Source organism: Microcaecilia unicolor, chromosome 9, assembly GCF_901765095.1.
Source record: "Microcaecilia unicolor chromosome 9, aMicUni1.1, whole genome shotgun sequence".
In the NCBI taxonomy this organism is placed as follows: domain Eukaryota; kingdom Metazoa; phylum Chordata; class Amphibia; order Gymnophiona; family Siphonopidae; genus Microcaecilia; species Microcaecilia unicolor.
In genome coordinates, this window is record NC_044039.1 from 355003 (window position 1) to 374012 (window position 19010).

Consider the following 19010-nt stretch of genomic DNA (forward strand, 5'->3'; position numbering starts at 1 on the left):
TAGACCTTACTGTGTTTTCAACTAGTGCATTCACCTTGATAATACACTGATCTAGTAAAACCATCGGTATTGACTCTGAGGCAGGCCCTCTGTGGCCGAAACACGGCCTGTGTCGAGTCAACAATTCCTGTCATTGATAGTGGAATAAATTATTGCATTAGATCATTTGTATCACCTTTGCTGTTTGTACTTCTGCTTTTCTGTGCAAAGGCTAGTTCTTCTGTTTTTTTTTCCATTAATGTAACACAGTACGTGCTGAATTTCAATCGTTAAAAAATATTTCTAATTTATATTATTTTATTAGTCATATAGCAGTAAAAAGTTCAGTCCACCCCAATACTCTAGAGGGGGGAAAATAATGAACATTGAAATCACCAAGTATTAATAAACTAGGAAACACAGCTATTTTCATACATGTAAGCTCACTTGTAGCTTACACAGCTATTTTCAGTGGCATGAAATACACATGCAGAAACACGGTTACCTACACATGAACTTACACGTACAGTGGGATGTCGCTGAATGTCCCATTTGAATACTGACTTCATAACGTTTAGAAACAAATTCAGCAATACTGTTCACATTCAGCAAAGATTGTAGCAGTTTAATTATGTAACCTGGGACCTTAACATAAAACATGCACTGCACACTCACATGTTAATATATATATTATTATTTGTGGCATTTGTATCCCACATTTTCCCACCTATTTGCAGGCTCAATGTGGCTTACATAGTGCCAGCGATGCATTCGCAGACTCCGGTGTGAACAAATACAAAGTGGTGTTGTAGTAATAAAAGTTTGTGTGGAGCAGTCAACGGAAGAGTTGTGTTATGTCCAATACGTACTTTACTTTTGTTGTGTTGCAGAGATCAGGCTTTTCGGTTGGGTCGGTAGGGTATGCCTTTTCGAACAGGTTGGTCTTTAGTAATTTCCGGAAATTTAGGTGGTCGTATGTTGTTTTCAAGGCTTTCGGTAATGCGTTCCATAGTTGTGTACCTATGTAGGAAACGCTGGATGCGTAAGTTGATTTGTATTTGAGGCCTTTGCAACTAGGATAGTGCAGATTTAGGTATGTTCGTGATGACTTAGATGTGTTTCTGGTTGGTAAGTCGATGAGGTCTGTCTTGTATCCTGGTGCTTCTCTGTAGAGAATTTTGTGAACCATGGCACAGATTTTGAAGGCAATACGTTCTTTGATTGGGAGCCAGTGTAGTTTTTCACGGAGGGCTTTTGCACTTTCAAATCGTGTTTTACCAAATATCAGCCTGGCTGCCGTGTTTTGGGCATTCTGAAGCTTCTTTGGGATTTGTTCTTTGCATCCTTCGTAGATTCCGTTGCCGTAGTCTACGTGACTTAGTACCATTGATTGTATCAGGTTGCGAAATATTTCCCTCGGGAAGAATGGTTTCACGCGTTTGAGTTTCCACATTGCGTGGAACATTTTCTTTGTTGTTTATTCTGCAAAAGCAAGGTGCTTGCGTACAAAGAAACAAAATGAAAAAGCAAGAAACACAGCACAGTTTATAACAGCAAAATAAAAGTAGCTATAATAAATGTTATAAAGTGAGCTGTGTTTTATGCATGTTTTAGGTTGGAATCACCGACTAGAAATGATTAAATAAATAAATAGTACACCGTGGTTCTCACTTTTTCTTTTTCAGCATAAATTCTGCATCAACACAAACCCCGTTCCCAGTAAGAACTGGGGCATTTCTCCACAGAAGTCAACTTAGGAAAAAAATGTCTCATTCTGATAGTGACAGTATCAGGCGTACTGTGAAGTAATAGAAAATCCTACAAGAACTGTTGAGCAAATCTATCATATCCTGATAGCACCAACTTCCAAAACACACAACAAGGAGCCCCCACCTCCATAAAAATCCCCAGCACCTACTGGAAAAAGTAAAAAGCTGGATTATCAAAGATCCCTACTTAGAAACTCCATGCTAACAGGATACCCGGGCTCAGTCATAGATCCTTGAAAGTACAGAATAAGTGACCACAAACTAAAAAATAGGAACTTAAGAGTAGCCATACTGGGTCAGACCAATATCCTGCTTCCAACAGTGGCCAAACCGGGTCAGAAGTACTTGGCAGAAAGCCAATTAGTAACAGAAATATACCCAAAAATTAAACTGAACCCCCAGGAAGCAACACTCTGCATTCAGTACAAGACTAGAAGAGATGCAGCCCAATGTCTACTTGTTTACAAGATAAGGGTAGCAATCAACACGTTCAGATCACTACATTGAAAAGAAATGTTTTTTTACCTTTGCTGTCTAGAAGAATAAAATGGCCACCCATGTTGGTATTAGTCTCTGATTTCTGCTTTCCTCTGTCTTCTCTTAACTCTTTTTCAAAGGTCTCTAGTCCATCTGATGCTTCTGCTTCTCTCCTTTCCTGTCTTCGTCCTCAGACGTTGGTCTTTATTGCTAAGCTTGATTCCATTTAAGTTTCTCTATTCACTAAGATTTCACTCTTATAATCCACTCCTCAGTCACCCTCTTTTTTACTGCATCTACCTATATCTTTTAATCTCTTTCTCTCGCCCCAGCCCCCAGCCCCCATTCCCCATTTCTTTCTCTTTCTCTTGCCCCAGCCCCCATTCCCCATTTCTTTCTCCTTCCCTAGCTTTTCAGTAATTTCCCCCTTCACCATGTCTAACATCTCTCTCCCCCTCTGTCAAGAATCTTCCCCTGTGAGATGCAAGGGAGTGGTGTATGATGGAGCTTCCAACAACAAAGAAACAGGAATCTTAGGTCCAAAATAAACTCCTTCATTTGGACCTTAGGCTCCTGTTCCTTTGTGGTTGGAAGTGCCATCCTACACCCCACTCCCTTGCGTCTCACTACATTTGCCTGTAGGAGTCTTTTTGTTCCTCAGGTTCTTCCTCAAGAATCTTCCCCTCTCATTTTTCCCTTCCAGCCTAGAAATGTGGAAACAGAGAAAGTAACAGCAGATAAAGACCATATGGCCTATCTAGTCTGCCCATCCAGGCCATCTACTATCCCTTACTCTCCCTTAGAGATCCTGTGTGTTGTCCCATGTTTTCTTGAATTCAGGTATAGTATTTGTCTCCACCACTTCCACCAGGAGGCCATTCCATTTATCCAGTACCGTTTCTGTAAAGAAATATTTTCTTAGATTACACCTGAGTTTGTCCCCTTTCACCTTCATTATATGCCCCCTCATTCCAGAACTTCCAAATGTCTCTATCATATCTCCTCTCTAATACCTTTCTTCCAAAGTATACATATTGAGATCTTTGTCCCAATATACGTTAGGATGAAGACCACTGACCACTTTAGTAGCCAGTCTCTAGACCGACTCCATCCAGTTATATCTTTTTGAAGGTACAGTCTCCAGTACACAGTACTCTAAATGGGGTCTCACCAGGGACTTATACAGAGGTATTATTGCCTCCATTTTTCTGCTGCCCATTCCTCTCCTTATGCACCGAAGCTTCCTTCTGCTTTTGCCATCCCCTTTTCTACCAGTTTGGCCACCTTAACATCATCAGATATGATCACTCCTGTACCTGGATGGCTCAGGATTTGGTGCAAGGATACAGAAACCTTAGCCAACGTTACTGGTTTAGTATTAACAAAGAACTTCTTCCACCATTAATATCATGTTATCTCTGTCTCAGACTTAATGTAATATTTTTCTTTTACAGAACTGTACTGTTTTCAGATTTGATGTTGCAGATCAAGAGAAAAGGAAGGTAAGCTGTGCAGACCATTTCTTTGAACTGCCACTATACTTGAGTGTATCTCACCTACGAGCTACTAGTGAAAATGACATGAGCTAAATCCAAAATCCTGTCCCCTTCCCTTTGTCTGGATTGCAATCATTCTTCATTTAAAGAGAGGTGCACAGTTATGGTGCAGGGTGACTCAAGGCAATCGACTCCCTGAAGCAAGGGATCAGATGTTCCTCCACCCCCTAAGGCACAAGGAACTGGGTAGAGGGTCATCCACAGCTCCAATAAGGGAGCAAAGTGGGGTGGGGAAGCATCCCCTCACTCAGAACACCTTCTGCCACCCCCAAAAATAGCAAGTGTCCCTTTCCAATTGGCTGTTTCCTCTTGTTTATTTTAAACAGAAATTCTCCCCTTTCTTGCCCCTTCTCGTGCCCTCCACCCCTTCACTCTGCACTTTCTTTTAGTTGCATCCCAAAACCCTTACCGCTGCTCTTCCCTGCCCTGGCAGGGTTTCTTTAATAAATAAAAGGGAAAAAAAAGAAAGGAGATGGTTATTCGTAGCCGCTAAATGATGTGGCTTCCATTAGCTCTGGCAGCAGAGCATGAAGAGAGGGGAGAGCTGAAAACACAATGCTTTGGGGCATCGAAGGGGCTTGGGTGCCTGGAGGGCTCTTAGGACTCAGCCTGCTGGGAGGTAGTTAGAGAGGTGGGTACAAGTGTCCCCTGAGACCTACCTACAAGCCACCGAAACTGTGACACCCAGTTAAAGAATTGTTACCAAACTACTTTTACCACTCATCCAGTTATAAATTCCAGAGCTTAAATGGGTGCTAAGTGAAAAAATATTTTCTGCAATTTGTTTTATGTTTAAATCTTTTTATTAATGACAAAAAAAATGAACAATGCAAGCAACAAACAAGAACAGTCATCCTAAGGTTTTAGATTACTCAACCTCCCCCAGACCCATAACAGAGGAAAACCCATCAAAAATTAAATGAAGCTGCAGAGGGCCTGGACTCTTATGACCCTTCTGCATCAAGATAACTCAGAACTTCTTGAACTGTTTCTCCCCTTCTCCCCCCCAAAAAAAGACACCCACCAAGATCTCCGCAACCTCTTAAAGAGTGTTCCATATCCCACCACAGGCCCATGGGGAAAAGGATTGTATATAATGGTTCCACACTGATTGAAAAGCCTTCTTTCGCTTTGGAGATGATTGGGCCGCAGTTTATTCGCCAGGCCCAATAGGAAGGAGGAGCTGCTACAGTCCACACCCCCACACCTATGTTTCCTGCTTTCCGAATATATTGCCAGTCCCCCTTGCTCTGTAACACAAAAGCTTCATAATATCTAAAAGGAAGCCCATTGGGGAAACTGAAATAAGTGAATGGAGAACATCTTCTAAATATGTAATAACAGCAAATGACTTGTATCTGTAGGCAGGATCAGAAAGCATGATAAAAGGAATGAACTTCTGTGGTATGTTTCTGACAGAAAGGGGATTTCACCCTCCTCATTTTAAAAAGTTGTGCCTGACTTTGGTAAGTCCTATGTAGAATACGAAATTGACCCTCCCTGTAATCTGCATTTATAGTAAGAGTGGGGATTCTCTTAAGTAAGGGAAGAAGCTTCAGGGTAACAGGCAAACGATGTAAATTCTCACACCACCTTGAAGTTAAGTTTGACCGCTCTCGTTTGTGGAGAGAACTGTAACAAGAACTTATGCAAGGTAGATATCGACAGATAGTCCTCTCCAGCCTTAGCAATGGATTTGAGGCTAGGAAATATGGTAAAAGCTGCAGTGCCCAGAAAAAGTAGATAGTGAGAAAGTTGCTTGTATGCATAAGTATCTTGTATGTAATGTAGCATACCGTCTCCTAGTTGGTCTACTCTAAAGGTTTCAAATGGCCATTTGCTTCCAGCACATGACACAAAAGATGTATTCTGAGAGAATTCCAGTGGTGGAAGACAATTTTGATTATATGTTTTAAGATCAGGCAATCCCAATTCCCCATTTCTCCAAGACCTGATTAATAGGCGACATGATAATTTTTGATTCCACTGCTGCTCCCCCCCCCTCCAAACAAATTTGACAATACCTTCTGAGGTCCTTTTTCAGCAGTTTTAAAGGTATAAATGTCAAAATAAATAAACAAGCAAACATCTGCAGTGCATACAACCATCCCAGAAACTCTGCCTTCTGGAAGAGCTGGATCCTGCCATGAAGACTAAGAGGAAGATGTCTCCACCCCACCAGTGTATCTGAGGTAGACTGAAGCAACCTGCCCACATTTAGGTGATAAATCTGGGACGTGTTACTCTTCAGTTGAATGCTCAAGTATCTGAAAGCCCCAGAAGCCCACTTCAATGGAAGGGGACCTGGACAATTAAGGCGAAATTGCGCTTGAGAAGCCAATGCTAAGGACTTTGAAAAATTTAACTTAAAGCCCGAATAATCATCATATTCCTCAAAAGTTTCCATTAGCTCATGCACATAAAAGAGGCAAGAGGGGACAACCATGCCTGGTACCCCTACAAATTGGAAAGGAGTGTGAGCTGATTATGGGTTGGAATATAATACCTTTATTGCCGACAACAATAGGCCCTGAAACCCTTATTTTTCCAATACAGCAAATAAGATATCCCATGCTACCCAGTCGTATGCCTTCTCCGTGTCAAAGCTTATAAGCAGAGAAGGCGTTCCGTGTCTCTAGACCTGTTCCAGGGATGCCAGTATCGCTCTGATATTCTTAGATGCTGATCACCCCCGAACAAAGCCCACTTGGACCTCATTAACCAGGAATGGGAGTATCTTGTCCATCCTATTCGCCAATATCTTAGCTAACAGTTTCATTTCCGATCTGACGAAGAAGGGCAACCTTCGAAAGCTAATCAAGAAATGTATTAAGTTATGTCCAATAAAAAAGGTATCATCTTATTTTCTTTTCCATGTTTTATTTTGTTTGATTTCTATTGATAAACTTTAAGAGTGGACTAACACGGCTACCACACCACTCTATTTCAAAATTCAGAAGAGAAAAAGGTAACCGGGGGGGGGGGGGGGGGGGGGGGGGATCTGGGGGTCTCTACCAGGCTTAGGTAAAACAAACATTGAGCTATTTGTAAAGAATCAGGTGAATGCTGAGAATCAAGAATCCCCATATAATGCTCGACCAAGTGTGAGCCTATGGCTGTGGATAAAAGGTTATAGAATTTGTCTCGAAAGCTATCTGAACCCAGCGCTTTGCCCAAAGTGCTAGTTTGAGTCGAGAATTGGACTTCATCTGATGTAATGGGCACAGTCAGTTGCGTAAACTGGGGCTGGGTGACCTTTGGCAAATCTAAATGTTCCAAATACAAAGAGCCAGGTATAGTATCTGTTACACTGTAAGGAGTAACAAAATAATCCCAAAAAATATTATTGATTATTTCATCGGGATTTGTCAAAGAACCTTTAGTTTGTTTGAGTTGGAGTACTCTTCTGGGTCCCGTCCTAGCATGAATTAAACGGCACATAAGTTTACCACTCTTTTTACCAAAAAGATAGAGCTGATATGTATATTAATTAGAGGATTTAAAGGCTCTTTAATGTAAAAGCTCATTTTTCCACCTGAGTAATTAATACTACTCTGGAACTTAACCTACAGTCGCCATGGAAAAATAAACTGGGTATATTCGTCTCTCCTCCAGGTGAGTTAAAGACAGTATCTGTAACAGGCTGATAGTCCATCTGCAAGTAGGAACATACAGAGTAAACAGCAACAACCAATGCCATAGCCCTGTTGGGCGGAGTCTACCAAAGTACTCCAGCTGCTTCCCAAATACATGGCCCAATGAGCAATAAACTCCTTCAGATGATCCTTGACAAAGGCCATCATTAGCAAATCACTATCAAGCCAAAAGACATTTAAAATTTAGGGCATATCACCATGATTAAGCCCATCCCAATGGCACAATATTGTAGGACCAAGTGGCTGAACTGAACAATTGACAAAAAATTGCCCTTATGTCATAAATCTCATTGTATTTCTCTGCTCATTTAAGACTCCAATCATAGAAGAAACGATATTGGACTTCCAATGGCCAACTCCCAGCCAGACCATCATATCTCCTGTGGTGGATCTAGCAATTGGTTTTCATATGCCAGGTCCTCCGTTACTGTTGTAAAATGTTGATGTCTACCCTCCTGGGTTACGTAGCTGGATATTGTGTCATGAAAGGTATGTGTTTCGCATGGAGCAGCGAAAACACTGTGGAGAACGCCTTTCTCTTTGCAGAAAACATAGTATTTTACTGTTTTCATAGTGCAAAGATCCCTCCACATGAATAGCTCTTAAAATGTCCTGCCTGTGGGCAAAGTTGAGAACCTAAAATCTGATCATCCTCAGTTGCGAATCATGAGGCTTCAGCTGCCCTAAGTGGTGTGCCCACTCAATAAGTAAAGGGCCCAGTGTAGGTGTCAATTTCAGGGCCTGGGGTGTCCATTTCTCCAGAAAGGTTTACAAGTCCACCTCCCGAATAGATTCAGGAAGTCCCACCAGGTGGAGGTTGCTTCTGTGTGACCTGTTTTCAAGGTCATCTGCTTTCCCCTCCAGCTTAGCCAGCGCAGCCTGTAACACTCGCTGACGTTTCCTGGACTTTCATCATGTTTTCAGCATCTGAGAGGTGTTGCTGGTAGCCTTGTAAATCCCTCTGAAGAGATTCCAGCCATGAGTCTACTGGCTCCAGTTTGTCCACTATTTTTTTTTAAAGTTTTTGGTCAAAGGAGCTCTCCAATAAAGATTGATTTCCAAGGTCACCTCTGACCGAGCTGACCGAGGAGGGGCCTGCTGAGTCATCCTCCGCCATTTTTGGATTTTGTCTGCCTGCCACGGTTTCAGTCACAGCAGGGGAAGCCTGGAAGGTCATAGGAGCTCAATTTCGAAGCACAGATTTGTAGGTTAAGATCCAGAGTAGTCCCCACCACTTGATAATGCCAAAAATAGAGCGAATAAAATTCCCAGAGAGGGGGCACAAGCCAAAGGGCGCAGGAGCTCACTTCACTGATGCCTGCTGCATAGCTGGTCATCTCGTGACCTCTCTCTGCAATTTGTTTTAAATGTGCTGCTTAGGAACTTCATGGCCATGTCCTCTAGTGTTTGTACTTTTTGAAGGAGTAAACAACGGATTTGCAGCTACCTGTTGCAATCCAGACATAAATCTCTGTATTGTATCTCCCTCTCAGTTATCTGTTTATCATTGTTTCTCTTCTGCTTGCAGGAACTTTGTGAGGGATTATTAAACATTCTTAAGACAGGCACTAAATCCTCATGTCAGCTGAAATGCCTGGAAGCTCTTCGCATTCTCTCAAGAGACAAGAAAGTGTTAATTCCTGTTGCCTGCAAGGAGAACCTGCAGGTTTTGCTGAGACTGGCCCGGCTGGATCCTGGGCAGGAAGGCCTGGGGGAGGAACTACATTTCCCAGTTATTGTGGAAGCTCTGAAATGCCTGTGCAATATTGTGTTTAACAGCCCTGTGGCTCAGAAACTCAGCCTGGAGCTGAATGTTGCTGCTGCACTTTGTAAACTGCTGCAGTTGTGTCAGGATGATCCCAATACCCACACCATTAGAAGTTTTACTCTGCGACTTCTTTTCTTGCTGTCACTGCTGCACACAGACATTCGAACTCAGCTGCGGAACGAGCTGCAGGCGCTGCCCCTGCTGACCCACGTGTTGGAGGACACACTCAGTATAAGATGGCTGGGTAAATATGAAGCAGCTGAGGATAATCTGGCTTCTCCCCACTCACTGAAGGATATTGATTGTGCGATTGAAGCACTGAAAGCCCTCTTTAATGTCACCCTGGACAGCTGGAATGTACACAGTGAGGTAAGAGGTTTGTTTACTCTACCCAATCAATATTTCTCCTACAGTTCTCCGCAGTGGTCCCTGAAAAAACCAACCTCTTTCCTTACTGCTTTGCTTCCCCCTCCGCCTTATGTTACATACCCAAACACTCTCACACTCACTCACACACATACATGCACTCTCGCATACTAATAACATAGTAACATAGTAGATGACGGCAGAAAAAGACCTGCACGGTCCATCCAGTCTGCCCAAGAAGATAAATTCATAAGTGCTACTACACTTTCTCTCTCTCTCTCTCTCTCTCTCTCTCTCTCTCGCTTTCTCTCACACACACACTCGCATCACACACAACATACTCAGTTTTTGTTCCTAGTCATACATCCAAAGGTTATTTAATCATTTAACTTATTAGTGGAGCATAACCACAAAAGAATGATATGGTCAATTTTCAATATGATAATACTAGAGCCCAGCTAAGGAACAGGTTATTTTGAATTAGCCTTCACTGGACCAAACTTGCATTCCTTGTGCCATCACCATCCAGCTGGATAGGCAGTGTCTTAAAAGGTGGAGGATAAATGATTTTTTAAAACTTTTATGTCACACATTATCCCAAACAAACTCTGGTTCAATGTGGCTTACATTTGAAAATTCAGTGAGACAGAATAATAAAATTCAGTTATATCATGGAGCAAATAGATGGATATGTCTGAAACATTTAACAATGTTGAGATTAGCATAAATACCCATCTGGGCATTGAAAAGTCTGTCCTTTTAATGATGCCACGTGTTTAGAAATCATAGCCATAAATATAGACATTTATTCAAACATTATCACATACACATACCAGAAAGGCATTCATACATACATTTCAAAGGTGAGCAACAACTTCTACAAAGTACATCCAAAATTTAATTTTTATTTTCTCATTTCCATCTTCCAAAATTCCAGACAGCAGGTCTACAGATCAGCAGTACCCAAAGCACTCCAAAACAAGTAAAGTCAGAAACAACACAGTTTATACCTAATTGTTCAACCACCTTTTGGATTCACCTTTTGGTTTAAAAAGCAAAGCCATGTGCATGTATGGTCTGGATGAACAAATTAAAACAAAGTTTAAGCAAATGCCCATAATACGTAATGCATGGTAACAATATTAAAACAGTGATGGAATATTCACATGGCAAGCAGCCTGAGCCAACAGATTTCCTTTCCATTAAACATAATTAACTTTGAACTTGGCAGCTAATAGTGTGCTGAACTGGACAATGTTGGCTCATTTAGACTGACGCTGGGCAGAACTTCTGCATGAAGGAAGCCCTTCCCTCATTATTCCTCTCTGTGAAACAGTACTAATAAAAAAGGCAAGTGCATTTTTATAATATACCATTGTAATCCACAAAACAAAAGGAGCAAGTTCCCACATGCCATCTTTTTCTTTTGATGTAGACACTGGAAAAAATATTTTAAATGCTACCAGGTTTCAACCTAATTCATGTTTAATGTGGGATATAAATAAGTAAATAAATAAAAATTGGCCCTTTACCAGGAGAAAATAAAATCTCTGCACGAATATAACAGTGCTAGGGTGTCCCTATAGCCAGCCCCTCCAAATGACACACTGATTATGATTTATAACAAATTACTACTCTACCTGTGAAAAGTTATTCCATTATTATACTTCCTCTGTATACATCCGTATGCTGCACAAGCCGGCATGTTTGAAAATGTAAGTGAGATTAAATAAAAATGTTACTGATGATAGAGAACAACAACCTGGATGCAGCAGCTCATAGGTTTGCTTGCTTTGTTATGAGTGTACGGCAATGATGGCTACGCAGGGAAGGGGAAACAAAGATTAACTTAATTAGCTTCAACTTTGACGTCACTCCATCTCCTGTTTTATCTAACCTCCTTCGCTCTGGGTACTCGAAAGAAGGGAGGGAGGGAGAAATGTCAGACTTGGGGGGAGTGGTGGAAGGGAGAGAGGGAGAGAATGGGGTAGGGGGAGAGAAGATGAAAGACTTGAGGATGGGGAAATGAGAGGGAGAGAGGTCATTCATGGGCAGGGGCGTATCTGCGTGGGGCCACAGGGGCCTGGGCCCCCGCAGATTTCACCCTGGACCCCCCTACTGCCGTCAACCCTCCCCCGCCGTCACCTGCCCCCGCCGAGGTCCGCTTTCTCCTGCCTGCCTGCCTTTTACTTCAGCTAGCGGGGGAGCCAATCCCCGCCAGCCTAGCCGAGGTCTTGTTTAAGTTTTCTTCCTCGTGCTGTGCTGTTAAAAGCTGCATCCCTTCCCTTCCAGTTTCGGATGGAGTCTGACATCGCAGCACGTTGACGTCCTGCACGTACAAACAACGTGCTGCGACGTCAGCCTCCGTCCGAAACTGGAAGGGAAGGGATGCAGCTTTTAACAGCACAGCACAAGGAAGAAAACTTAAACAAGACCTCGGCTGGGCAGGCGGGGTTGGGTCCCCCGCCAGCTGAAATAAAAGGCACCAGCAGGCAGGAGAAAGCGGACCTCGGCGGGGGTAGGTGACAGCGACGGCGGGGGGGTCGCTGTCGTCGGCCGGGGGTGGCTATAATGTGCCCCCTCACTCTAGCCCCTGCCCCCCCACCGCTGAACCTCAGATACGCCCCTGTAATCATGGGAGGAGTGGGAGAGAGAGATGGATGGGGAGGGTGGGGCAGGAGAGGGAGAGATGAATTTGGGGGAGGGCAGAGCGGTGGAAGAGGGAAAGAGAGGATGAGGAGTAGGTATAGATGGAGAGGGAGAGAAAGATGGGAGAGAGCAAAGGGGGCTGAAGTGGGAGAGAGAGAAATGGACTTGGTACAGAATGGAAGGGGCAAATGGGGATAAGGGAATATGGACTCTGGAGAAGGGTGGAGAGGGAGATGGACTCATAGGAGATGGATGGGGAAGGCAGAGGGGAGATGGACTTGGGGGCAGAAGGGGGAGACAAAAATGCCAGATGGGGTAGAAGGGAGGGAAAGAGAGATGTCAGGGACTGGAACTGTTACAAGGGTGGGGTGACGGATAAGGAGATGCTAGCAATGGTGGGTCCATGTGGGAGAGGCCATGGAAGGGATGTCAAGGAGATGAGTGAGAAGAGGATAGTGAGTACAGAGGGTAGAATGTGGTAATGGAGAGCAGATGAAAGATAAAAGGGAATAGGAGGATGGGAAATGTGAGGGCTAGGGGAGCAGAGAAGGAGGTAGAAAGTTGGTAAGTAGATATAAAGTGAAAAGGAATAGAGCAAGAAGGTGAAGTTTGAGTGGACAGAGGTAGAAAAGAAAAAATCAGAGGAGAGAGCTTAAAAGAGAAAGATTGATGTGTCAGAGACAGGTGTAGTGAGGGAAGGAGGAGAGAGAGGAAATAACAAATGAACCGCGGCCGCTGGAAACAGATTTAGCAGAAGACAGGAAAGCAGAAAAAAGAAACTGGGACCAATGTGATGGAAAAATAAGGCCCAGACACACAGTGCAATCTCTAACAACTGTTAAATGTAAGCCACATTGAACCAAAACTCGTTTTTGGATAATTGTGGGATACAAGTATGAATAAATAAATAAAATAAAGGTAGAAAAATATGTTTTATTTTGAATTTATTAACTGGAATGTGTTAGCTTTGGGAAATGTGCATCACAGGTGTTTGTTTATTGTGTTCAGTACAAAAGGAAATGTATTTGTTTCTTCGGTGTGATTCTGTTTTACTTGAATAGAGATGTTTTGTTGTTTTAGCGTCCGGTGTAATATTTGTAGTGCTGCCCTCCCCGATTATGTGGCACAAGGATGAAACAAGCAGCTGCATCAGACCAGTTCCTCCTCCTCTGCTGGCCTGAGCTCAACTGCTTGGCTGTATGGAGTCTGCTTGGTTCAAATAAGCAGCGGGTCTAGACTCGTAGAAGGAGAGGAAATGATCTGATGGGCATCTGCTTGCTTCTTATGCCTCATGATCCGGGAGAAAGACACGGTAAGGTGGGTTGCAAGGAGAGAAGGAATAGAGAAAGGTAGGCATTTGGGGGCTAAGAGGAGAGAAAGAACTAGGAAGCTGGGGAAAGGGAAGGGGTTCAAGCTAGAGAGTTGCACGGGGACAGAAATCCAACCCATCCCCGCCCGTCCCTGCTGGAATCTTACCCGTCCCCACCCATCCCCACTGGAATCTTACCCATCCCCACCCATCCCCGCAAAAATTTAAACCATCCCAAGCCGTCCCCACCCGTCCCCGTAAGAATTTAACCCATCCCCACCCATCTCCGTAAGAATTTAATAGTACATAAAAGAAAGTTCCAGTCAGCTCCCTCAGTCTCTTTCTGGATTTGAGCCACAGCACTGTAGGCAAGGAAGGAATGGAAGTTGGAACTTGGAACACTCTGGTGCGCACATGTAAGATTTGTCTCTGATTCACTGGCAGTGTGTGCTGAGAGGCCGCCACATACACGCGCCAGTAGGTCAGGTGACATCTGATTCTTGTGCCTGTGTCAGAGCTGAGGTCTGTGCACCAGCCTGGGAGCAAAGAGGATTAATAGTAACATAGTAAGTGACAGCAAATAGACCTGAACGGTCCATCCACTCTGCCCAATAGTCACACTCATGATCAATTCATCATTAAATCAACGAGTGTGATATTATATACTTGATTATGGTCTTTCTTTCTTGTTTCTGGAACAAAGACCACAGGAGTCTATCTGGCTCCATCCTTATGTTCCAACTGCTGGAGTTGCCATCGAAGCCCACTCCAGCCTATTCATGTTCTCATTTGTGGGACACAGACCGTAAAAGTCTGTCCAGCACTGTCCTCATGTTCCAGCCACTGAAGTTGCTGTCTAAGCCCTTTCCAGCCCATCCTACACCAGATTGCCATGTATGAGACACAGACCATACAAGTCTGCCAGATATCAGCTCTAGTTCATCACAGCCAGAGTCGCCATCTAAGTGTCACTTGACATATCCACACACATGCAGCCATTTAAGGTTAGCTTTTATATAACTTCCATTTTCTAATTAGAGATCCTCTGTGTTCATCCCACGCCTTTTTGAATTCCGTCATCATTTGTGACTCTACCACCTCCTTAATGGAAGACTTTCCACATTTATGCTGTTAAAGCAAGGAAGAAGAGGAGGAGGAGGAGGAGGAGACAGCACTCAAATAAATTGGTATTCGGTAGATGAGAGGCTGGTGCAGGTGCAGCTTACACTTCCACGGGAAGCCCACAGAACTGGTTCCATCCCCGCGGGAACCCCGCAGGAACTGCCTCCGTCCCCGCGGGAACCCCGCAGAACTGCTTCCATCCCCGCGGGAACCCCGCAGGAACTGCCTCCGTCCCCGCGGGAATCCCGCGGGGACGGAAGCCGTGCAGCTCTCTAGTTCAAGCTAAGTCAGGATGAGAAAGAAATGGAGAATGGTCAGGCCTTATGACGGGGGAAATTCTGCACAAGAAATTACAAACAATGCAGAATTTTTAAAATTCGCAATATCTCAAAATGTTTTATGCAGACATTTCAGTTTGCGCTGAATTCCCCCAGGACTAATAAGCAGTTCTTGCTGTTTGTATCATAGCATTGCTGCTACTGTTGTATGACTTATTTGCTAAATGTATATTGAGTTTGAATTTTCTTCAGGTTTTGTATTCATTCACTCAGTGGCAGATACATCTCTGTTTCTCCTTTTTTTGGGTTTCTGCTGCATCTACTCTGTTTTTTTTTTTGTTTGTTTATTTTCTATTTCATTTTATGTCTATTTGTTTCTAGTATGCAGTGTATTATTATTTTTTTTTTTCACTAAGTGATGGCCTTTGTTTTCCTTGTATAAAGATTCTATTGATAGACTGCTTCAGATTCCTATGCAGAACCTATATATCTTTCCAGCTGGAAATGAGTCCCTGAACCTCCTCTCCTTAATAAAACCAACTTCTTGATGTGGATGAAATATACGTATCAAGTGACTAATTTCTAAGAAGAGTGTTGTCCTAGATTGTGTTAATGATGAAACACTGAACAGTGCCCGGAAGAAACGTTTGTTCACAGAAATGGTGGTGATGGATAAAGGCTGGATGGCTTTACTGTCACATAAGTCTGTAATTGAGCACTTTAAACCATTCACGTAAGCAGGTATGAACTAGAAGATCTAGTATAGCGAAGGGAGAACAATCCTATGGCGATATTAACTGAAGAGCAGTACCCTGTTAACACATGCTAATGCCATTAACCTTGTGTCAATAGTAAGTAGGTTCCCACTGCATAAACTTGGGCTTGCTGTAAACAACACAAATTAAAGGTCTCAATTTTGAAACAGAAAAATGTCCAAAAAGTAGCACAAAGCGGTGTTTGGACATTTTTTCTCCAAATCGCTATTTTCGAAACACATTTTAAGACAGCTCCCTCCTTGAACACTCAGGAAAGACTTGCCACTTCCTTCAATCCCTTCCTACCCCTTCTCTCCCTTACCCAGCTGGATGCTCCCCCTTTGCCCTCCCAAGTTCCTTCAACTCCTCAGTCCCCGCTTAGTTGTACTTCTGAGGTGCTGTTATCTTCTCATCTCTATCGTCTTTCCAGTCCCAGACACTATTTTCTCTCTCCACGGTCTTTCAATCCATGAACGTACTGTTTTTGCCCTCTTAATCCTGTCCCCTCCCAATGGTTCCAAACTTCAAAATTAGAACTCCTTCCCAAAATCCTTCTCATCAGTCGTAGCCTTTCGTCTGGTGTGGTCCCTGCTCTTGGAAAACAGCAGTAGTCCGTCCAGTATTCAAAAATACGTCGTTAGATCCTCAAGTACCAGCGCATTATCGCCCAGTCTCTAATCTATGTTTTCTTACTAAACTCCTTGAAAAAGTTAATGGACCTTCAGTCTTTCCTAGTATGGTAATACTTATCTGCTTATGTACAGGTCTTGACATATATGGATAAGACACTGACGCTTCATCCTAGGCAATCAGGTTCCAGGTCCCTCTACAGTACAGAAACAGTTACGGCTGCATTACTCAGTGAAATTTATTCTCACCGCGATAAACCTCATGTGGTTCTCACTTCTTCACTTAACCTGTCAGCAGCTTTTGATCTAGTGAATCACTGTCTCCTGCTTTCCTGTCTATTGTCCTTCTGTGTGTCAGGTAACATAGTAACATAGTAAATGACGGAAGATAAAGACCTGAACTGTCCATCCAGTCTGACCAACAAGATAAACTCGTTTTACATGGTAATAAACGCATTTTACATGGTCTTGCCTGGTTTACTTTCTCTTCCTTTTTGCATTCACTTGGCTGTGGGGTCCTGCAAAGGTCTATTCTTTCCCCCCTTCTTTTCAACCTGTTCTTGAGCCCATTGGTGACGCTTATTCAATCCACTGGAATTTCATTTCACTTTTACGCTGACAGTATTTCTTGATCTACCCCACCAACCCAACTTCACCGTCCATCCAACCACTACAGCGTTGCCTTTCTCTTATCTCCGACTGGCTTACTTCACATAGATTAGATTTAAACAAAAATAAAACACTAGCTTGCTGGTTTACTGGAGATCTTACCCCCCCCCCCCCCACCCCCCTTCGTTACCCCTGACTCTTTTTGGGCAAAATATCCCTCCGGTTGAATCTTTCCTCTACCTAGGTATTACGTTAGACTTACAACTTTCTTTCTCCCACCAGATCTCAGGGTTATTTAAAACAGGTTTTTTTCATTCTCCATCAGCTCTGCTCAGTCCAAAGGTTTTTTGATCATGATACTTTTCATTCTTTGACTCTCTCGTCACCAGAATTGACTATGGGAATTTTGCCTATCTTGGCTGTTCCCACTCAGATTTTAGGAGACTGTAGACACTTCAAAACACCGCTATTAAACTACTATACTACACTCAAAAATATGACCACATTTCTCCTTTCTTCATCAGATCACACTGGCTCCCAGTCGATAAGCAGATAACATTTTACTTTTCACCTTTAAAGCATTTCATTTGGGATATCCCCTTTATCTATCTAGCCTCACTATTCCGTACTCTCCAACATGCCTTATTCGCTTTATCAATGATAACTGTTTATGTCTCCCCAGCCCCTGTTTTGCCCAACTTGAGTTCACTCGGCACTGAGCTTTCTTTTTGCAGCCCCTTCTCTTTTGAACTCTATGCCACTTCCCCTCCGTGCTGAATTGTCTTAAAAAAAGTTCAAAGTTGCCTTAAAAACCTGGCTGTTTTGTCAAACATTTGATACTACATGAGGACTTTTCCGTCTTTCCCCATTGGTCCTGCAACTTCCTTTAAGTTCCTGTTTTCCTCTCTCCCCTCCATTCTTGCCTCTACACCTGCCTCTTCTGCCCTGGTTGTATGATTTTGAACCTTTCCTATAAACAATGGAGTTTTTTTCCTGTCTTTGCTTTGCTTTGCTTTTAGAACTGTGCATCGCTATGATCTGCCAGTTAGTTAATGGCAGTATAACAAATCTGTATAAACTATAGGTGACATCTGCAGGTATAAGGGCTCTTGTAGTGGTGTACAATTGGGTACAGTAAGAGTTTGGTGGGTTTTGGAGGTTTCACCATACAATATAAAGGGATAACAGTGAGATGTGTACCTGGTACCTTTTATGTGGTCTACTGCAATGCCCCACAGCTCTGCTGGGATGTCTGTAAGGCCAGTCTACTAAGCATACTGGCATCTCCTACATCCCAATGGCTTGATTTTTTGCATTTTTCACTTGGACTTTTTTTTTTTTTCCGAAAATGGTCCAAAAAGATAGATGTACTGAGCACAAAGTCTAGCAAGTAGCCAATTTCGAGAAAAAAAAAAAAAAGATGATTTTCAGGTTCAAAAATGGGTATGTTCATTACTGGAGTTTTACACATCATATCGAAAACACCCCTCCACTACTTTTTACATGCAATAATGCGGTAGTGCCCTTTATATAATACAATTTCATCTGGGTAGGTTATGGCTAGAATGATATAGAGGCATATTTTCAAAGCACTTAGCCTTCCAAAGTTCCATAGAAAGTGCTTTGAAAATATGCCTCAAAGTCATTTATCAGCAGTAGTTGCTTAAACTAGAATTCTTAGATATTAGCAGTTCAGGCTTATAGTTTAATATTTTTACCACTAGAACCCCAATTCCTTATGAAACACTTTGGTTTTATTTTTGGTTTGTTGCTAATGTGCCTGAGCTTTTTCTAGTGCAGAGAATGAATGTGTCCCTTGTTGCACTTTTTTGTCACAGAGTGATGCGCAGCAGTTCCGTTCCTTGACTGCCATCTTACGCCACTGCTTACTAACAACAGCTCCAACAGAGAACAAAACAGAGGACCTACACAGGTTGGTGTCACTGCACAGAAAGTTTTATAGACTTGTTTCTCAGCAGTTGGTTTGCTAGAATGTGCCTGCTATACCCTTTGTGCCACACAGTTTGTGATTTGCTGAAGTTGTTAAAACATAAGAGGATTGTAAACATTTGCAAAAAGATCTTGTGA

The 19010-nt window shown here is 42.9% G+C and overlaps 1 protein-coding gene across 3 annotated transcripts in view; it reads left to right on the forward strand.

The window, feature by feature from the left end:
• The window catches only part of RIC8B (RIC8 guanine nucleotide exchange factor B), a 60261-nt gene that overhangs the window by 5996 nt on the left and 35255 nt on the right, over positions 1-19010 (forward strand). For all 3 annotated transcript variants that reach the window (XM_030214227.1, XM_030214229.1, XM_030214228.1), the window contains exons 3-5: positions 3680-3727; positions 8966-9574; positions 18761-18855. In XM_030214227.1, the coding sequence (XP_030070087.1) occupies positions 3680-3727; positions 8966-9574; positions 18761-18855 (752 nt within the window). The remainder of the gene's footprint in view (positions 1-3679; positions 3728-8965; positions 9575-18760; positions 18856-19010) is intronic.